This window comes from Pollachius pollachius (assembly GCF_949987615.1).
Source record: "Pollachius pollachius genome assembly, chromosome: 3".
NCBI lineage: Eukaryota > Metazoa > Chordata > Actinopteri > Gadiformes > Gadidae > Pollachius > Pollachius pollachius.
In genome coordinates, this window is record NC_136936.1 from 37,378,820 (window position 1) to 37,398,714 (window position 19,895).

General features: G+C 41.7%; 3 protein-coding genes across 8 annotated transcripts in view; 1 reads left to right on the forward strand and 2 right to left on the reverse strand.

The window, feature by feature from the left end:
• Positions 1-1,199: 1,199 nt before the first annotated feature.
• Positions 1,200-4,079, reverse strand: c9h2orf80 (chromosome 9 C2orf80 homolog; the record flags this gene model as incomplete). Its single annotated transcript, XM_079731817.1, has 6 exons — positions 1,200-1,268; positions 1,593-1,699; positions 1,781-1,868; positions 3,157-3,234; positions 3,574-3,664; positions 3,925-4,079. The coding sequence occupies 6 exons, from the start codon at positions 4,077-4,079 to the stop codon at positions 1,200-1,202; spliced, it is 588 nt and encodes a 195-aa protein (XP_079587943.1).
• Positions 4,080-4,799: 720 nt separating this feature from the next.
• Positions 4,800-9,786, reverse strand: sgo2 (shugoshin 2). Of its 2 annotated transcripts, none has more exons than XM_079731692.1 (8): positions 9,471-9,786; positions 8,860-9,035; positions 8,668-8,745; positions 8,501-8,556; positions 8,243-8,358; positions 6,114-8,144; positions 5,438-5,510; positions 4,800-5,347 (listed from the first exon to the last, which is right to left on the reverse strand). In XM_079731692.1, exons 1-8 carry the CDS (start codon positions 9,559-9,561, stop codon positions 5,185-5,187), a joined length of 2,784 nt encoding a protein of 927 aa, XP_079587818.1. In that variant the 5' UTR covers positions 9,562-9,786; the 3' UTR covers positions 4,800-5,184. The 2 variants fall into 2 exon arrangements, with proteins under 2 accessions (XP_079587818.1, XP_079587817.1); XM_079731691.1 differs by having other exon boundaries at positions 5,438-5,549.
• Positions 9,787-10,325: 539 nt separating this feature from the next.
• Positions 10,326-19,895, forward strand: part of pikfyve (phosphoinositide kinase, FYVE finger containing) — a 28,133-nt gene continuing 18,563 nt past the window's right edge. For 3 of the 5 annotated variants that reach the window (XM_079732625.1, XM_079732627.1, XM_079732629.1), the window contains exons 1-10: positions 10,326-10,403; positions 11,950-12,143; positions 13,231-13,398; positions 14,585-14,694; positions 14,998-15,169; positions 15,523-15,727; positions 17,488-17,577; positions 17,783-17,951; positions 18,459-18,616; positions 18,928-19,039. In XM_079732625.1, coding sequence (XP_079588751.1) covers positions 11,963-12,143; positions 13,231-13,398; positions 14,585-14,694; positions 14,998-15,169; positions 15,523-15,727; positions 17,488-17,577; positions 17,783-17,951; positions 18,459-18,616; positions 18,928-19,039 — 1,365 coding nt within the window. In that variant the 5' untranslated portion in view covers positions 10,326-10,403; positions 11,950-11,962. Of the gene's footprint in view, positions 10,404-11,949; positions 12,144-13,230; positions 13,399-14,584; positions 14,695-14,997; positions 15,170-15,522; positions 15,728-17,226; positions 17,254-17,487; positions 17,578-17,782; positions 17,952-18,458; positions 18,617-18,927; positions 19,040-19,895 lie in introns of all 5 variants that reach the window. The other 2 variants (XM_079732626.1, XM_079732628.1) reach the window with 2 other exon arrangements.

Sequence of the window (19,895 nt, forward strand, 5' to 3'; positions counted from 1 at the left end):
TAAGTACATTAGTGTATTTAATTTTATAATTAACTGTTTTTGTTTAACTAAATTTTGTCTAGATTTTTTTTGTAGTTTAGTTTATTTATCTACTTTATTTTAAGTATATTTTGTGTGAAGGGAACTTGCAAATTAAGAATTTCATTGCCCGGTGTAAGCTATGTTTCCATTGTGTATATGACAATAAACGATCTTGTATCTTGTATATAAATCCAGAACCGATCAAAATAAGAGTTTATTGACACAACACAAAATAGTTTAATTTCCACACATTTATTCATAAATAACTACATCCTATCCATAATTTTCATAGACAAACAATTTCTCATAACCAAAAATGGGGCTACATGTTTCTAGATTCTTAAAATTGAGTCCCTTATAAATCTTGTTAGCAAACCCATCTAAACGTACACAGGGCCGCACGCTGGACTGCATGTCAGATTCGGCTCCTAACCCTGGTTACGACTAGTATTTACCCCTAGTTTTGACTTGATGTCCCCATCTTCTCCAGCCACACTTAAGTTCCCTTACACCTACTGTTTGTTGATTTACAATGTCAAACGGCCGTCTCAGTAGTCAGGGAAGCAGCAACAGAGCCAAACTATATATGACCTCAATTAAAATATATATATATATGTATAATATGTTGATTGAGTGATTAGTGAAAAAAATGCAACACAAAAATACCTAGGAGACAAATGACCATGTCCCTTTAATGACAGTGGACAGCACAAGAAGCAGAAACACACTTTAGCTAAACTGGGAATTACGTTATTCACACAGAATGTCATTAGACATTTCAGCAAAAAGTTCACCATTGTGAGCACAAAAGAAGGGTTATGAAAGGACGCATGTAATCTTAAGGACTGGAGGAGCTCTTGTGTGAATGGCAATGCTACAATGTTGTTTTTGAGGAGCGTAAAGGAGCGCATCGCAGTGTCATCACCTAAGAGCTTGTTTATCTAAGGTTAAGACGGTTCAGCGAAATATCCTGTTGTAATATCATGGCATGCTCAACATCTTCATGGATATCACAAGCTAGCTTATTTATTTCTTTAACTTTCTGAAATATTAAAACGATCTCAGTATGACTATGAAAATAGTAGAGAACCAAATACTTTACTAATGCAGAAACATTATATTCATATTGGACAACGGGATATTAGAAAGTTATCATATTTGATTCATAAACAAAAGGCTTAATCCCTCAGGGACTCTAGTGAGCCCTCATAGTGTTTTGTTCTGTTCTTTTGGACCTCATCGCTGTCCTGGAAGCAAGAGGTGAACAGAGGAGATAAAAACATAAAATATTGTCTCAAACTATAACAAAAAAAGTGTAACCCCACTAGATGGCAGTGTAGGCCCATTCAATTTAATATTTTGTTTGTTATTTTTGTTTACTTCAGTCTTATTTAATAGTTTTGACCATTCTGTGTAGTAAAATTGTAATGTGTATATTGTTACTGTGACTGTGCAGTGACAAGAAAAAAAATGGTCTAACCACAGACAATAGCATCTCTCAGATGTGATGAACTATGACTAAGAAACTAAAGATTAGTAGCCAGAAAAATGTATCTCAATGAAATACTTACACTTAGAAAAGAACGTGAGGATGAGGCGGAGGATGAAAGCTGCGTTAAGGCTGCTTGGCCACTGGAAGCTTTTGACTTCTCAAGCAGCCACCGTTTCAGCTTCTGACCTACCGAAAAGCAACAACAGCAACATGATTAATAGGCCTACTTTCTAGTCATTTTCCTGGTTTAAACTAAAGAAGGCTTACTGTGCTTCTTGGAGTGGTCCAGGGCCTTGTAGGAGCAGAGCATGGCAAAGGGGTGGTAGGACAGGGTGAATGGATGCACGATGGAGTTCTGCGGCAAAGAAGACAAAGTTAAAGGTAGACATAAGCCATGTAGGCTATATACAGTAGAAGACAATTATAAAGCTGAAACAACTAACCTAGATCAAACCTAAAAAACAACCATCCTAATAATAATAATAATAATAATAATAATAATAATTATACATTTCATTTATAATTTCAACGTCAGGGGGAATCTCAAGGAAGGGTAACAAAGCAATAAAACATACGGATGTGAGTCACAGCCAGGAGACTATAGACCTCTGAAGAATAAGTCCAGACTCCGAGGCTCTTGGTTCCATGTTTAAATGTCTATGGAAAATAACATGGGGGTTTTGAATGATCGTACGTGACAAACTCTAGGTGGCGACAGTGGCGTCACTAGGTTGTTTCATTTGGGGCAAAAACCCCGGATATTATTTAATAATAATTAAATTCCTTTATTTTTTTTGCTTGCTTTACACTAGAAACAAACATGGAATTCCAGGGGCAACTCAAAGTAGCCTAGTCCTTATAGTCCTTCTTGCAAGAGAATAAAAGATTTACAAACATAACCAGACTGTTTACCACCTCAAGTTCTCCTATCTCCAGTCATATATATATATATGTAAGGTCTGTCTCACTTGTATTCATTTTACTCTGAAATAACTTGAATGGAACTTTAGATTTCTGGGGATAAGCAGCACAGCAGTCAGGAAGATATTTAAAGCTATAATAAACTGCGTATTTTTACATTTATGTAAAGCATTATGAAAAAATTTGCATGCGCAATAAAGCATACAAAAAAATTTTTGGCGCGCTATGCGCGTATTTTCCCTTTCCCTCTGGGCTAAGCACCGGCTATTTCAGAAACCTAGAAACGCCCCTGGGTGGCGAAGAAGTAAAAGCTGCTCAGGTTATGAACTACACACTTTTTTCATCTAGATTCCACTTGGGTTTTGGATTGTCGGGCCGTTAAAGTAGTTAGTTAACTATTACTAATGCTAACCGGGAGCTAGTTCTGATCTGCGCAGACTTCATACGTCATACTTGCTAGGGAGGCGGGAGTTGGCATGGGACTTACATAACGCTTCTTCACAATAGTTAACTACTTTAACGGCACCGACAATCCAAAACCCAAGTGGAATCTAGATGGAAAAAGTATGTAGTTCAAAACCTGAGCAGCTTTTACTTCTTTGCCACATAGTTTGTCACGTACGATCATTCAAAACCCCCATGTTATTTTCCATAGACATTTAAACATGGAACCAAGAGCCTCGGAGGCGGGACTTATTCCTCAAAGGTCTATTGCCGTCTACCTTTGACTGGTGCTTGGAGTGAGAGGCGGCCGGTTTGCAGCTGTAAAGAGCCAGTATCTCCTCCACAGGAAGAGCATCCTATAGGGGTAGAAAAATAACCGTTCAAAGATAGCGGTCAGCTCATTAGAGGGCCCCTATTAGACCACCAGGTGTGAGTGTGAATAGCCCTTACAATGTACATTTGGGTGGGCATCCCCAGGTGTGATGTCTCGTCACAGGCAGTTCTTGGCTAATAACACACACACTCCTAGAGACTTATGGTCCCTTAACATTATTCTAACTGCTGTCTGATGACCATCTTGACGGGTTAATAAAATATGACATTACTTCATAAAAATTCTAACTAAGGTATTTTTTATTTGACTGTACAGTCATAAAGATTGTGAAATGTAGGCCTGCAAAGTGTGTATGACTTACCAGGACAATCCCAGCAAAAGACGACAAGATCATAGCCTCCCGTTCAAGATGGTTAGGGTACTTGTTACTTCCTGACAAGCTTTTTGCTCCGCTGTATTAAAGAACAAATCTCCTGTTTGAGAGCTTCGATAACTACTTTCACAATCCCACTTTCCACAGATGATCCTTGGAGATAATTAAATAATTATTACAGAATGGCACATATTAAGATCTTTACTACCACAATAATCAATTCATATAACCAAAGTGGGATAAATAATATTGAATTGCTACATACAGTGTCATTGTGGTATATTGCTTCCATCTATATGAAGGAGTACTTTGGCCTATACCATTCCAACCATAACTTACATAATGTCTGTGTCCAGGATGTCCTGGCCTTCATCTTGGTCTAACCACCAAAGGGCAACTCTTAGGGCAAGGTCACAATGAGCCTGTAGTGCGCACACCCACACATTCACACACATAAAGGTTTCCCTATGGAACACGAGTTGGTGTATCTCCATTTAGAGTCATGAGTGCTAATCAATATCGATAAAGGACAATCTGAATAGCTCCAAAATAAAGGGAACTTGATGATCCATCAGCATACTGTTCTTTTATTCTTTGTTGTAGGCCTACCAGATCATCCAGCATAGAGGTTCCCTTCCCCTTCGGATCAAAGGCATTCTCTCTGAGCCTCTGTCCAACATAATCATTTCTGTTAAACAAACAGAACTGTCAAAAAAAGATATACCATACACATGCATTGGCTGACAAGATTATCCTGTAGCATTTACTCACAAAAGTGCCTTGACATCTTTTTTCAAATGCCTCTCGTCCATTTTCAGGAACAAAAACATTCAAGTGCAAATTCTGAAAGACAACAGGGCTGCAGCAAGCACCACAAAGATGGGTATGAGATTGAAATGTAAAAGACGATGAAATATAAGACTACCTTAAAGCGGAAGAGCAGGTCAGCTTGGCTCACAACTATGGAGCAGAAACAATTACTACCTAGGATACAGAACCTGACACCGATTCCGCCTTTCTCCCTCTCACACTCACACACACACACACACACACACACACACACACACACACACACACACACACACACACACACACACACAGCTATTTAGTTCAATGAACCGAGTTTACCATTAACAATACAGGCCCCTTATCCACTGTGTCATGAAGAACTTCACTACATTTGTATAAGAAAAACAATACATTTAATGAATTCAATGCACAATTCTTCTGGATAAACAACTGTTACTCAAAAATAGGTGATGGTTAATGTTATTCCATTCACATGGATGTCCCAAAAAAAAAGTAAAGCATAAAACCAAATTTCTCCAAACCCGAATATCATAAAACCGCCTCTGACCTACTGCAAGTTCTGGCCCACAGCAACACAGACTTCTCAGGTGAACAGCTTAAGAGTTAATAATTTACACCCCATCCTGTACGAACTGACTATTACAAACATGGCAACAAAGAAACTCAAAGAACACAACTAAAAGTGAGTGTTGATTGCAAGAACAATATCCATTCATCATATTATTTGTTGATCATTTGTCTATTATTTTCAGAGTCAACGCTCAACTTAGATAAGATTAAAAAAGAAATTCAAACAGGGTTTTGACTTTCATCTACTAAAAAACCTAAACTAAGACTGCTTTCTGGTCTTTGCTTGTTCGCCATCTTGGTCTGGTTCTTCTTTTTGTTTTCCTTATGAATAGGAGCGTGCAGGAATCTGATGTCCGTGTGACTGTCTCCGCGCCTCAATTTGCTGTAAGATCCCAATATTTTATTAGTGCAATTCAATTTTGACTGCAATCTGAGAGGTTTTCCACCAGTGTTACAGAGGTGTGGTCCTCACCACGTTAGGCCGGGCTCCTTGTAGTTCACAGACGCCTTTGGTCTTCTTGTTCGACCACCGGCATCTCCAGTGTCTGTAATGGTGTTGGTAACGGACATTAAACCTCTTCTTGCTAAAATAACAGATTTGAACAGAACACATTGAATTTTCAACTGCAATCGCAAAATCAAATGCACACATTCCATTACACCTTGCACCATTGCACCACTAAACCTTTAAAGGTCCCATGACATGCCACCAGGTGTGGGTTGATTAGCCGTTACAAGCCGTTTTGGAAATCTGTCCCTTATGACATCACAGGTGGGCGTGTCCACCTAGATATGTGACCTTGTTTCGGGCTGGTTTGCTAAAGAGGCTAATGTAGCTAACAATAAACAACGACTAGCCAATTTCATGACACAATCACAAAGACCGACGGGAACGCTATAAATGCTCCGAGACCGGAAATAATGTCAAAAGTGCAACTCGGAAGGCTGGCGTCCGAGGATTCAGCAACACAAAATAATTGCCAAAAAGCGTTGTTACAATGAAATAATCTACCAAACACAAATGTCCTTAATTTTTGTGCCTAGTTTAGAAAAAATTGAAGAAAGGCTTCTTAAAATCATAAAAAATCTTCACCAAACAATATACCCAACACCAACATCTAGGATGGACATTATGAGGACCACCTAACCTGGGAAAGCGTTGACTGTATTTGGTGGCGGCTCCTTCAACCCTGTCACTGTGGCCAAGACGGCTTTCTTGGGAGTAGGGACATAGTGGTCCTCCATATCAAGATCTCTGAGGCTGACATCTGGGGTCTCCCATGGCGGCCTCTCATCCAGCAGCAGGCTCGTGAGACATTGGTCCATCCCCCCGTCTCTCACAAGGACATCTGACATCTTTTTGTTGTCGAAGGCCACAAAGTCTTTCCTTGTTGTGCCGGAGGAAGTGGAAAAGATCTTCTTGCTGTTGCCCTTTTTGGAACGGGACGGTGGTGGGAGCAGTTTAGGAACCCAAGTATCCGGAGAGACATCGACCGTCTCAGTGATGTGTTGAAGCGACTCCTCGTTGTTCGCACCAGCAGCTACTCTGCTGGTTCTGGTTCTGGTTCGGGACAAAATTGGCTTTTTGTGTGTACTGTCCAGAACAACCTTTTCTGTTTGCATGTCGTCCTGGTTAGGTGGCAGTTCCTCATCTTGAGGCCAGTACCCTTGAGGGCTGTGCCTCTGTTTGTGCCTACTCTTCTCTACTTTCTTCTTTCTGACGTTGAAAGGACATGCTGATTGCTCACTCCATGCTGCTCTTATCCCATTGGAACAGGTGGCCTCGTGCCCCTGAACTTCCTCGTAGGGGCGCTTGCGTGGCAAATGGGTCTGATCCGAACCATCTACTTTGTCACAGTAATTAGGACCGGAGAAGCTGTGTAGAGTGGCTTCCGAAACCTGCCTCGGTAAACTTGCAACTGAGGCATCTTGTCCTTCTGACCCACGCGGAGATGCTGAAGATGGCGTCAGGATGCTAACTCCAGTACTGATATCTGGTGAGAAGCTATCCCATGGGGACCCATCCTTTGTCACCACAAAAGTCTTCCTGAGTTTTCTGTTAAGGTTAAGATCCTTGCTCTCAGGGTGACCAGCCTCTGGAAAACCCCAGTCCCCGCCCCCAAGCTCAAAAGGTGTGTTGTCATTAGAGGCAACAGGAAGTTGTTGACTGTCCAGCAGTTGGCCGCTGAATGCATCACTATAGGCGGTGTCTACTTCCTCTGTAGTTTTGCCATTAGATGTTCTTCGTGTTTCAGCATAAGAGAGGTTCATTGATGGGATAGGGATATTCCTTTTGATTACTCTTGGTGGATTTGAAGCGACATTAGTCCTTCTTAATTTCTTTTTAGCGTTTCCGTCCTCTGAAAAAACATTATTGGGTGACCATCTTGCATCTTCCCTGACTGTGGGGACGTGTCTGTCAGGCTCTACGACGTCACAGCCGCTATGCTCAGGTAAGGCAATACTCGGGAAACTCTGAGGTTTCTTCTGTATCGTGTTCGGTCCGTCACAAGCTTTAGCCTTGCCAAATCTGGGGATGCGAGACACAACCTTATGTGTACCGGAGGCCTCTTGTTTATGATCCTCTGATAGTGGCAGAGCAGCAGTGTGCACATGTTGGGATTCTTCTAACCCGCACTCTGTAGAGTCTCCGTCTTCTGGCCTCCCTGTTTTTTTGTTTCTCTTCTTTTCCTTCTTCGCCTTTACCACTGGTGCGCCGTGGTCTTTAATCTTAGGCTCTTTTGTGTTTTTGGATTTCTTCTTGGTGTCCACAATAATTATTTCAGTGGCGTCCCTCACAGTCATCTCCATGGTGGTGTTCAGGAGCACAGTCACCTCCTGTCCACCTCTGTGGTCGTTATCGTTGTTGGAGGTGGTGGTGTTGGTAGTGGTTGTGGTGGTGCTGTTGTTGTTGGAGGCGGTGTTGGTGGTCAACTCCTGGGCTGAGCTTTTCTGAAGATCGACAGAAACGCTCAATCGTTTGTTTTCAGATGCAACAACAGCTGCAGGGGTGTGACTGTTTTGAGGGCACGAAGGCAGCATAGAGTGACTGTCCCATCTGGGCTGAGTCCTGGAATACCGTTCCACATCGTCCCTCAAGCTACTGGATTGACTGGTTGTTCTCCAACGGGCCAACTGTCCAGCTTCATCATAAGTACTTTCCCCCTCTTTATCGATTTCTGTGCAGTAGATACATTTGGAAAATACACAACGATGAATAAGAATGGGTGTGGGTTATCAAAAATAGGTTATTGTTAAATGTGCATTATTTACTCACCCATATCGTTTGATGGCTGGCCTTGTACACCACAGATAGTATTAGTCAAATCTACCAGTGTTTTGGTTGGTGAGCGATGTGTCTCAGTTAAGGGGTGCGGTTGGCAGGGTAATAGACTAAAACGTAAAGGAAGGAGACGAGGAATACAATAGAGGACAAGATGGCACTCATTCAAAAAAAAAACACAAATCCCCAAAATGTCAAGCTTTTGTTGATATTTGCTGAGTAAACACACACTTATCAGTTAAATTTGCTTACCTTTTATTCTCAACATCGCCACCATCTGCATCGTCTTGTTGGTTGTTACAGTCATCCTAATAAAAATAAATAAAGCACAGTTGAACACCGAAACATCCTATTCTGACACAAAAAGGACAGCATGTTAAACACAATTAATATTAAACTATATTATAAGGTATATTCACGTCTTCTGAGGATAGGATGCCAGCCATACTGCTTAGCTGATGCATGGTGCTGCTACTGAGTTCTTTTACCATACGAACCTGCGAAAGTATCACCACAATGATTTGAAACTGCTAAATAAATGTAAAAAGAAGAAACAGAAAAAGAACAGAAAAAAGAAAAAGAACAAACAAGGTACTGCAGGAAACACTTACCAACTGTTTATGCTTGTATCTCATGGAAGCCCTTTCGAATAACAGAGCATCCACTTGTTTCAGGAGGCCAATAATTTCCATCTGCAGGTTGTTGCTCTTCTCTCTCTGGGCCTGCAGAGCACCAGCTAATGCCCTGTTGTTCGTCTTCAAAGAGATCTTAAAAAAAGATGAACTATCTGGTTGGACGTAAGAAGGGGTGTACAGAATAAGTAAGTATTATTCACTACCATGCTACCATGTTTCTGCAATAGAGGAGGCTGCAGTTTCAAGGCCTTAGTCCTGGCACTGACAGTGAATTTGAAATACATGGACAAGATGGTAGAAAATAGAGTGGTTGTATTGACTGTCAATCAATTTATATTTGTTTAATCTGCTGTCTTGAATTAGACCGCAGAGTAAACGTTATCTACTAGCCAAGTTATTATGAGTTGTCTTACAAACACTACAAACAATCTTATATTTTATGAAATCTAGCTGCAAAAAGAACTGCTGGCCAATTGATTTAATGTAACCGTAGCGCGATGTTGTTATGCCAAACTGTGTGTGCTTAATAGTTTACTGTCGTTGCAAGACAATTATTACAATCGCAAAATACATCTTGGCACACTTACTGAGCATCTTGTTTTTGATCTTGGAGGCCAAGACTCCAAGATCATTCTGCTTCGAAAACTTTATGGTGGTCATTTTTATCCCCGATGACATGGTGAGCGGGTCGACGGGGTGTTCGGCTGAGGAGTCGGGAGATGAAGCTAATAAAAGATTAAAACCAGCACTGCGTTTCCATGAAGCTCATTTCAAATTCAGTGTCAATTTGTCTCACCTAAATTATACAACCCGACAAATATGTTACCTATACAATCAAATACCGTGCTGCTTATCAGCCAGACCAGTTGAATCCTTAACGCTGGTCAATTAAAAGATAAACAGATTCTTCCGTCCACCGAAGTCCAACGTATCCAAGAACCCGCCGTTTCCTCTCAAACACGAGGGGCGTGGCTTATCACCTGGTCACCGATAAGTAACACGCATGCGCTCTCCGCGTTCGCGCTCGAATTGAATTGGATGTATGCTTATACTGTATGTGTATATATATATTCAGATATTTAGATTTTCAGCTAGTCTTGAGTGATAAATAATATGTATACATGTATATATAGAGGGCTTTAGGCATGGATGTAGGTTGTAGGCAACCAACCCAATGTTACGCTTTGTCGCCCTCTATTGGCACGGGATGAAGGGTCTGTTTAACGGTATGCTTTTAACAATTCATCATTGAGGAGTTTATAAGTGAAGGCTAGCAATACAATTTGAATCCGTTGTCTATTAAACACATAAAAACAGCTACATGCAATGTTAAAAAATAATCAAAACGTAATTAATGGATCGATCATTGACTCGGAGTTTATCTGTCTCTGCCTTGTCTCGTGATCACAACAGTTCGACTGCTCTGCTCTCCCCTTCCTGTATGGGACTCGGCTTCCCACCCAGTAGATCAGCTTTTTTGTCAATGTCATAGAAACAATGAAGTGACAGACAGTACACAGGTAAATTGTAATTGTTTCTGCCATTGAGCCGTGTGTCTGTGTGTTCAACATCTTCTGTCAATGTACCACTAATGCTAGCAGTAACGTACGTAAGAAGATGATGCTATGCTTAATGTTAGCTATCGTCAGCTACTAGCTGCAACTTGTCTCTCTAGCCTCATACCAGTCTTTAATGAATACAGTTGTCTTGGTCTGGTCGTAGGGAGACATAGTATAGCCACGAAGTTGCAGTTTTGAGCTGGCGTTGGATAACAAGGTACATTATCTCTGGCTACTTCATTGTAGATGGCCAGTTCCCAGTAAGCCAACATTTGGATAACAAGTTAACATACACGAGCTGCAGTCTTGTTTTATTTATTAAAGACACCCACGGTCGGGGATTGACAGTTGTTGTTATTTTCTTCGTTTACGCCATAGCTTTCATTGTGTCCTGTCACTGTGTGTGTGGGTAGGGGGGACATGGTCATTAGCCGTCAGAAGTCCACCTTACTCGAGGCCCGTTTCCATCATCACATGATTGATTTTTCACAGGGAGAGACCAGGCAGGGGATTTGTCAAACAACCGCTCTATAATCGACAAATCTTATAAAACAAACGGGCTTCCTTGTAGACAGGGATTTCCTTTGGTCGGTAAAAAAGGACATATTGTTCGATAGAGCAATGCTCTATTTAATACCAGTGCTTGGTATTCAATCCGATAACAAATATAGCAAAATATTAAAGTGTATGCGTTTACTGTCAAAGGCAGTATGTTAAAACCGCTTACATATTTTTCAATTATATGTACCAAATAGAACTGCAATATTATCACACAGATGTTGAATTTGGACAAGGTTATTTAGTGTCTGGTAGTAGTAGTAGTGGTAAATACATGTTCTTTTTTGTGCAGTAGTTGTAATGGTAGTAGTAAATGCATGTTTTCCATTGTCAAAAGCCTAGTCCTTGCCACTCTAACCACTAACAATATCATTCTGCATTACAATCGCAAAGGTCCTTTGCATTGGTTTTTAAATATTTTCAGTAAATGTATCTTTGGTCATCATGATTATAAAGTGTTTAAAGACACCAGATCAGTGTCTCTGCATGTCTGTTAATGCATCGGATGCTTTTATCTGTCCTGCTACCTTTTGACACAGGCTAAACGGGAACACGATCCTATGATTTATATCCTCTTCTAAACCAATCTTGTTGACCACATGTGTGAATAGTGCCTTTTATTGTCATTTTAAATGTAGAAATTATTTTTTATTGACACAATTTCAGCTTATCAAACACTATGTATCAAAACCTAATCAAGTCTTATCTTAAATAAACAGTTGTTGAATAACAGTAGCTAGAGGCAAGCAAGCAAATACTGCAACCTAATTTCACTACTGTAAATATGCATTGGGGGTTTTCTACAACGAAAGACCAGCAAAGGCTGCAAGCCTTTTTCCTTTCCTTCTTCATAGACCGTAATGGTAAACGTTTTGAGGATCTTGAGATGATCTCTCAAAGGTCAGTGATGCACCATGCCCATTGTTTTATGTGCTCTCCCTTTCATCAGCATCAGCAGTGACATGGCCGCCGACGACAAGTCCTCCTCCTCGTCCTCCACTGACTTGACCGTGCCGCCTGTCCTCTCGCCCGCCAGCCCCTCCCACCTGACCCAGTTCAAGCCGCTCACGCCGGAGCAGGATGAGCCCCCGCTGCGCTCTGCGTACAGCTCCTTCGTCAACCTTTTCCGCTTTAGCAACAAAGGTGGGCCTCCACACCCCTCAATTCGTTTGGCTCCACTGTGGGTCGGCAGTTCTTAAATGTGCTAAAAGTTAAGCTGTTTTATTTTGGGTTTAAACCACATTTTCTCATGAGCGAACACTAGTGGCTTGAGGTATAGCTAATGTCCCCCACAGTGGGGGGACATAAGTAAACCAGAAGAAAGTAATGTATGGTCAAAAATTCCCTGAAGTGATGGCGCATTCTATTCTTGAGAAACTTTTTATGTACAAATTGAAATAGCTGCAGGAGCAAACGACAGGTTTAGGAATGCGAAAAATACAATGACATTGCAGAATATTCTCTGTAATGCTGACGTAAAGTATTCAACATGGCTTTGAGTTAGACTCCAAAGGAAAATCAATGTTTAATTGGTGCTGGCTAGGTCATGTGATGGAAATCTAAAGAGGCTACGAACAAACTCTCATGTGACTGGCAATGAGTCTGAGTGCTTTATCGTCAACCACTTTCCCTTGAAGCTACTAAGCAATGTTAAAAGCATAGTTGTATAATATATATACACCTTGTATAATCTCCAAGTTGTTGGCAAAACTTGGATATTAATGAGTGCGGTAGAAGACATTGAGATTTCCCCTGATTGGGAAGTTATTTCATCTCATGTCTTCGGTGATACAAGGTGTAGTTATAATCCCATTTTCGTTTCTTTGAAGAGGATATCACTATACCGTCTCACCTTTCTATGGTTAAGGCAAATTTTTCTTGATGTGAAGTCCTAAAGGAAGTCACTGAGGGAGTGTCTTGGTGATATAAGGAGTAGTGTATGGCAGTACTATTTTGAATCAACCAACTTCTAGAATTATATATATTTTTATATATATTGCAACCTTAACCCTTAACATATACCTGTTACCCTTTCTTAACATTGAATCATTAAATAAAGACAGTTGCTTCATACTTGACCCTTTACATAGTAATGTAATAATTATGTCATTATTTTAAGGGTCCTTGGGAGCAATCTTATGACATTTGTTTCTCTGAACACATCACTTTTGTGTTTGCATGTGTGTGTGTGTGTGTGTGTGTGTGTACACATTGCTACGTGCACATGCAGAAGAGGGGCGGGCTCCTTCTCCGACGGTTCTGGAGAAGGCCGATGTGCCGGTCCCCTCCCCACAGTTAGACAGAGGGTCCTGGGTCACCAGTCCTTCACATTCCAACCATCCCGGGTCCCACCGCAAGCAGCACCTAGACCCGCTCCGGCGGACCTCCACTGCTTCCGGTAACGCACCCTGAACTCTTTTAGCAGAGATATGGCATTCTAAGGCAGTATGCATGTTTATTTGTAGTGCTATTTATTCCCTTTGGAATGGTGGTTTATACTGGTTTAGGGATCTAATTATCTGCTGCAACTAGAAAAAAGTCTGTCTTGTCATCAATATACAGGTCAAAGATGAACGATAATGGCTTTTTGGAAAAATACGGCAGGCATTCCAATTTGTATTTCTGGACTGAACTTTTAATCAATCATCTAAAATTCTACTGAGTTGTACAACAGCCAAAGTGTTTAAAATGCAATGTGTTTTCTTAGTAGACATTTTATTGTTTGCTTCTCTTGCCCATAGATTATCTCCTGAGGCGTTAAAAATCTATCTAATGTTTTTTCATGTTATACTTTTTAAATGACTTGCGTTATTTCAGTGTGTTAAACCTGTATAATGTACTGTTTCTAATACATTTATATTTACACCGTAATATAATGAGGAATGTTGAACTAAGTGATTTTGCATAGCTGGTTCACACCACGACATCAAGACGTTACATGGTCTCAAAGACTTGAAAAATACCTACAATCCATTGCTGTAGATTGAGATCTGTGAAATGGTTCAGCTTTGGGGTCGGATATGTTAAAGTGGAGGCTGTAACATACATTCTCATGTCTTTTCCATTACAGTGGATTGGCCAGGTAAGGGCCCTTCTGCACTTTGTGGTTTGCCCAAAAATTAACCATGTGCTTGATGTATCATTTTTTTAACCGCTTTCTTATAAAGAATAGTTTAAGAACTCAGCCTAATACAAGCATTTTTGTTTGCTTGCATGTATTGTGTGTGAAGCTTATATTTATATTGAAGTGATCAGTAACAGGGATTGTTTTAGTCTAATCTCCACCCAGGCATTAATAACTGGAATGATGTGATTTTGAACTTTAAAACTAACACTAGCCTATTTACTCTCTAATCATCTTGAGTCGTAAAAAATATATTTTTGATATGTTTTCGATGTTTGCTGTAACTGTGTATCTTAGACATTACACAACTTCTGAGATTTGTTTAGATTATAAAATGCTGATGTCAGGTGCAAGGTAAGCTTTGGAACACAACTTAATACATGTGATCCCAGGTTTACAATGAAAAATCAGGTACAGACTCCCAAGTTTCATGGCATCCATCCATCTCCCCTTTTCACAGAAGGCCGCAGGAAATCGGAGACGCCGCTCAGCAGTCATGATCCACGCACAGCAGTTCAACTGCGCACCGCTCTGAAAAGACTGAAAGAAATCATGGAGGGGAAGAGTCAGGTATTAAAGGCAGCCGTGCACATTCACGCTTAAGCCTAAATCGCGCTCACCTCCACAGCGCTGGGCCTTTAATGGCAGTGACCGTAATTGCCCTTCAGAAATCTGAGCCATTTCGTTGTTTTTATCCCCCCGCATGGAAGTTAATCACAAAATTCTTGATGTTATATCTCAAAGGCATGGGAAGGGAAGGCCGGGAGTCCATACAGGGAATACAGGGAGACAAGCCCCCCCCCACACACACACAAGAGCCTTTGAGCCTAAGTGGTTCCCTGCGGGTGCGTTTGTGTCCTTTTCCCACACCAGGACAGTGACCTGAAGCAGTACTGGATGCCGGACAGCCAGTGCAAAGAGTGCTACGACTGCAACGAGAAGTTCACCACCTTCCGCCGCCGCCACCACTGCCGGCTCTGTGGCCAGATCTTCTGCAGCCGCTGCTGCAATCAGGAGATCCCCGGGAAGTTCATGGGCTACACCGGTAAGCACCACGGGGAGAGGTGGCCCGAGGTGTCTTCCAAAAGACACACCGAAAGGGAGGGCCACAGGGGGAGGCAGCATGAGATAACACAGTGGATAACAGAAGGACTGATTTGGAGTTCATGTGTTACAATTAAGCTTGATAATGATAAAAAAAATGTCAGTTCTGGTTGCCCCTTCATTTACTCCTGCTCTCTCTCTCTCTCGTTCTCTCATTCTCTCTCGTTCTCTCTCTATCCATCCATCCATCCATCCATCCATCTATCTATCTCTTTTTTTTCTCTTTCTCTTGTTTTTCTCTTTCTCTTTCTTATTCGCTCTCTTCTCGTCCTCTCTCTCTCTCCCCGGCCGTAGGAGACTTGCGGGCCTGTACCTATTGTCGCAAGATAGCGCTCAGCTACGCCCACTCGGCCGACTCGGGCTCCATCGGCGAAGACCTGAGCGCGCTGTCTGACTCCCCCTGCTCCGTGAGCGTGGAGCCCAGCGAGCCCAGAACGCCGGTGGGGGGGCGCAAGGCCAGTAGAAACATCTTCCTGGAGGAAGACCTCACATGGCAGAGGTGAACACAAACACATTAACACACATATATACAGTGGTAAGAATAAGTTTATGCACCCCTGCTAAAGTTGACTAAAAAGAGGAATCCTTTTTTTTTTATCTTAATGCCATAATTAAACCGATGAGGAAAAATCCAACCTTAAGGCCACCAATTTTCTTTGTGAATGAAGAATGTATCGTAAATAAATAAGTGTTCTTCATTAAATTACAGGATGCATAAGTATAGGAACCCCTATGTTAAATAGCTAGGTTTTAGTCAAACTAGCATGTGTGCATAAACTTATTCTTACCACTGTAGGGCTCGGACATCACAATATAAAATCACAATAACAGCCGCCGTTTTGGGAGCATTGGAGTTATTTAGGATTTAACAGTACTTAATACAATATGGCTGTGTATTGCCAACAAGAAATCCCATGATACATTCTGATGGACAAGCAATATATATACCTGAATCAACTCGGAAGAACCCTTCACGTATTTGGCTGATTAATTGAGCAGTTTGGCAGCAACTGGAATCCAGTTGGATTAACATAGTCATCTGCGTGAAACGAGTTCTGAATTGATTGTGTGCATATCTAAGGAAACAATTAATCATAGGGAAGTCATCCTGCATGATGCAAGTGTCGCTTCCTTGTCCCACTTCCCTTTTCTTTCCTCTTGGTATTCAGAGTCAGACTTATATTATTCTGCCAAATATATGTGCACATACAAGGAAAGGGACTTGACGAGAGTCACCTCATGGTCTCATGGTTGCCTGCACATGAGTCCTCAATTTTCCTACTTCCTTTCACACATAATCCACATCCAACTCACTCTGTGTGTTGCTAGACATGCTACTTTGAAACTCCACTTTAAATCAGCAAAAAATCGCTGCTGTTTGATCTTATATTTCATGGCTGTAGATGCATTGCGTACTCCTTTCTGGACTATTTATGAGCTTTCTCATTTATCTAAATTTCTTCAATTTGTCTGATACATAACTACAAATGGAGGAGACTGAATATAAAATATGAACAATGTCGAGAAAATCTAACTTGACTAAGTGGCCGATCAAGTGGAAGTATAGAATATGTCTGCCATAAGACTATTCAAGTCTCAGTGATCCATCAAATCTCTTACAAATCATGATCCAAGCAAGAGACTTAACGTGTGTCAACTAGAGATGATAATGCATGATAAATGCCGGCATTAATTACATGATAACTTTAACGACTGGAGGAACTGAATCAATGAGGGATCTGAATAGATGAATGAAATATTCAATATAGGCTTATGAGCAACATGTTGCTGGTCAAAGCATTCCACTGTATTTGTTCCTACCATTCAGCATGCCGACTTAATACATGCTGGCTCCATTTGCGTTATGCAAACCTAATCGCTTGCATCCCTGTCACAGCAAAGTCACCACCTGACCATGTTGAGCCCTCTTGCCTCCTTTTCCTTGTTGTCGGGTCTCTAAGAGAACCTTTTTTCCCTCTCTTTTTTCTCCTGGCATAGAAAAACTCCCATTGGGATGAGGAAGAAGTGAGTCCTGCTGCATTTTTTCCCTTCTGAGTCTCTTCTATACTTTAGCCTTTCTCTGTGGGGTGCATTCCAGATCTAACCCTCTTGCATGCTTCTGTTCTCCGTCAGTGGGGTTAACCTATCAGGGTGGATGCATGCCGTGTACATAAAAAGAACTACTAAGTTGTGTGAGTCAAATGAAGGAAACGCACGCGTTGTTCAACGGGGGGATCTGTGTTTGGGCGTGTGTACTAGTTTGATTCACCAGGAGACTCAGGGCAGTGGTCTCAGTTCCAGGCTGACGACACTACAAGAAGACGTAGGCAAATCACCTGCTAGGAAGAGGTCAGTCGCTTCTCTAGGCATATCTCCCCCTTCCTCCCATCCCCGCCTATCTCAGCTTGATTTTCCTTCTCATTTCTGGTCGGGCTCGACCTCCCATTCCTCACCGCCAGACACGTCCCTGACGCCCCTCTCTCTCCCCCCACTCCCCCACCCGTTTTGCCTTGTGGTCGTTCTCTCCCCTCTCTCCCTCCCTGTAACACCGCAGGTCCGCCAGCGTCACCAACCTGTCCCTGGACCGCGCGGGCTCCGCCATGGGGCCGGCGTACGACAGCTCCGTCAGCCCGCAGCCCAGCCGCACCTTGAGCAACGCCAAGGCCGGCCCCATGACCGGCACCAAGCAGGACCACAACGAGGAGGAGAGGAAGATACTGCTGGTGCGCACCAAGGCCTCCTCTGTTGTCCCCAATAATACATACCCACATTTAGAGCTATATCCATTAAAACCTTTGTTTTAAACTTTAAACATTTTTTTTAAACTTTTGCTTTGTTTACGTTTGTTTTGTTTAGCTCTTTTTTTTGTTTCTTATGATTTAGCTTATGAGGCGATTGAGAAGCGGCTTTGAGCACTGGGAAAAGCACTTTATAGATTTGATCTATTATTATTATTATATTATTATCAATGGGGGGGGGGAATCGTGAGTTCAGATTCTTTGCTTCCACGATATTTGTATCATCAGGTTGACTCCAAAATCATGGGTTTTATGAGAAACACACATTTAATCTTGGTGGAAGCAAACGTTCAGCAACGTTCATTAAAAACACAAAAGGACCTGCAGAACCAAACCTGAACTAATACGTTAAACCACACGAAAGAGGGTTGTGTCAATGGAAAACAACAATGTCCTCGCTGATCCACGTACCACTGTGCCATCATTTTCTAGGACTCGTCCCAGCTGAAGGACCTGTGGAAGAGGATCTGCCACCACAACACAGGCATGGAGTTCCAGGACCATCGCTATTGGCTTAGGACCTACCCCAACTGCATCGTGGGGAAGGAGCTGGTTAACTGGCTGCTTCGCAACGGTACCATCTCCACAAGGTTGGTTGTTGTTTTTGACTCAAATGTTTTATTCAAATTTTACGATGGTTGTTGCTCTTAGTCAGGCCTTTATACTAGTTTTGGAGATGTTTTGTATATCTGGAGATGTTTGTCGGATCTCTCAGGCCATGAGAGGTCCAGCTTATTTTACCTTTTGAAATAATGACACATTAAAGAAAGTTTTGTATTTAGACTTTCTCTCTCTGTCTCTCACTCTGGCTCCCTTTCACTCTCTGTCTTTCTTCCTTTCCCTCTCCATGTCCCTCTTTTTTCCCTTTTTCTCTCTGTGTCTGTCTGCTTATCCACTGCAGGGCTCAAGCTATAGCCATTGGCCAGGCACTGGTAGATGGCCGGTGGCTGGACTGTGTCACTCACAATGACCAGCTGTTCAGGGATGAGTACGCTCTTTACCGCCCTCTACAGGTAACAAATGTGTACACGTTATGCAAATGATCTGACGTTTATTTAAACCAGGGGAGGATGATGTGAATATTATGCACGCTAATCTATCGTCGTCTGTCGTCTGGTGTGGCTGAGTTCTCTGGGTCAGGATCGTCTATGTAAGCAAAGCAGCAAGCTCGGGAATAAATGGGACACAAGACATTATAAATCGCAGAGCGATAATGTTTGACATTGATCCAATTGCTGCCTGCGTTCCATCATTTATGCTTGTCTGGAACATCGGTTCCCCAATATTGGTTTGGTTGAAAAACATGGGTCTGCGTTTTCTTTTGCTGTTCATTATGGTTTAATTTTCATGGTTTATATTTGTAACGGCTTGTTGTCCCATGGTACCCTTGAGGTCTTGCTAAGCCGTCAATACATGACTTTCACAAAGCATTTCAGCCTCAGTGGTTTTGCGTTTTACAAGGTAAAAGCAATACAATGAACAACCTAGCTTATCAACAATTCTATGTCTGTCAGAGCACATTGAGCATTCTATACCTACACTTTATTAAACCAGAGTAGATGGAACAACAATCACGTCTATAAAAAACATTGCCACCAAGCCCTATTTCCCAGTCCAGTGAGTCAACTCAGAAAAGAGATCTTTATTTATGCTACCGAGCCACTCCCAAGTCCACTGAGTTACTCTTTTTTACGCTACCCTCATTCTTGTCGGCTGAGTTACTGAGAAAATTCTAAAGAAGGAGAAGTGATTATAAATTCTCATTTTTAAATAAGTGTATCTTGCTTCTGACACCAAAGTGACGTGCACACTTGTTCCATATGTCGTCTGTTATGGTTGAGTTCTCTTGTTCTTGATCCTCTTTGTAAG

Coding starts and splice junctions, on each gene's coding strand:
- sgo2 (XM_079731691.1), bottom strand. CDS start 9,561: ATGTCATCGGGGATAAAAATGACCACCATAAAGTTTTCGAAGCAGAAT. Junction 9,036..9,470: donor GATCAAAAACAAGATGCTCA/GTAAGTGTGCCA, acceptor ACGTCCAACCAG/ATAGTTCATCTTTTTTTAAG. Junction 8,746..8,859: donor GATACAAGCATAAACAGTTG/GTAAGTGTTTCC, acceptor ATACTTTCGCAG/GTTCGTATGGTAAAAGAACT.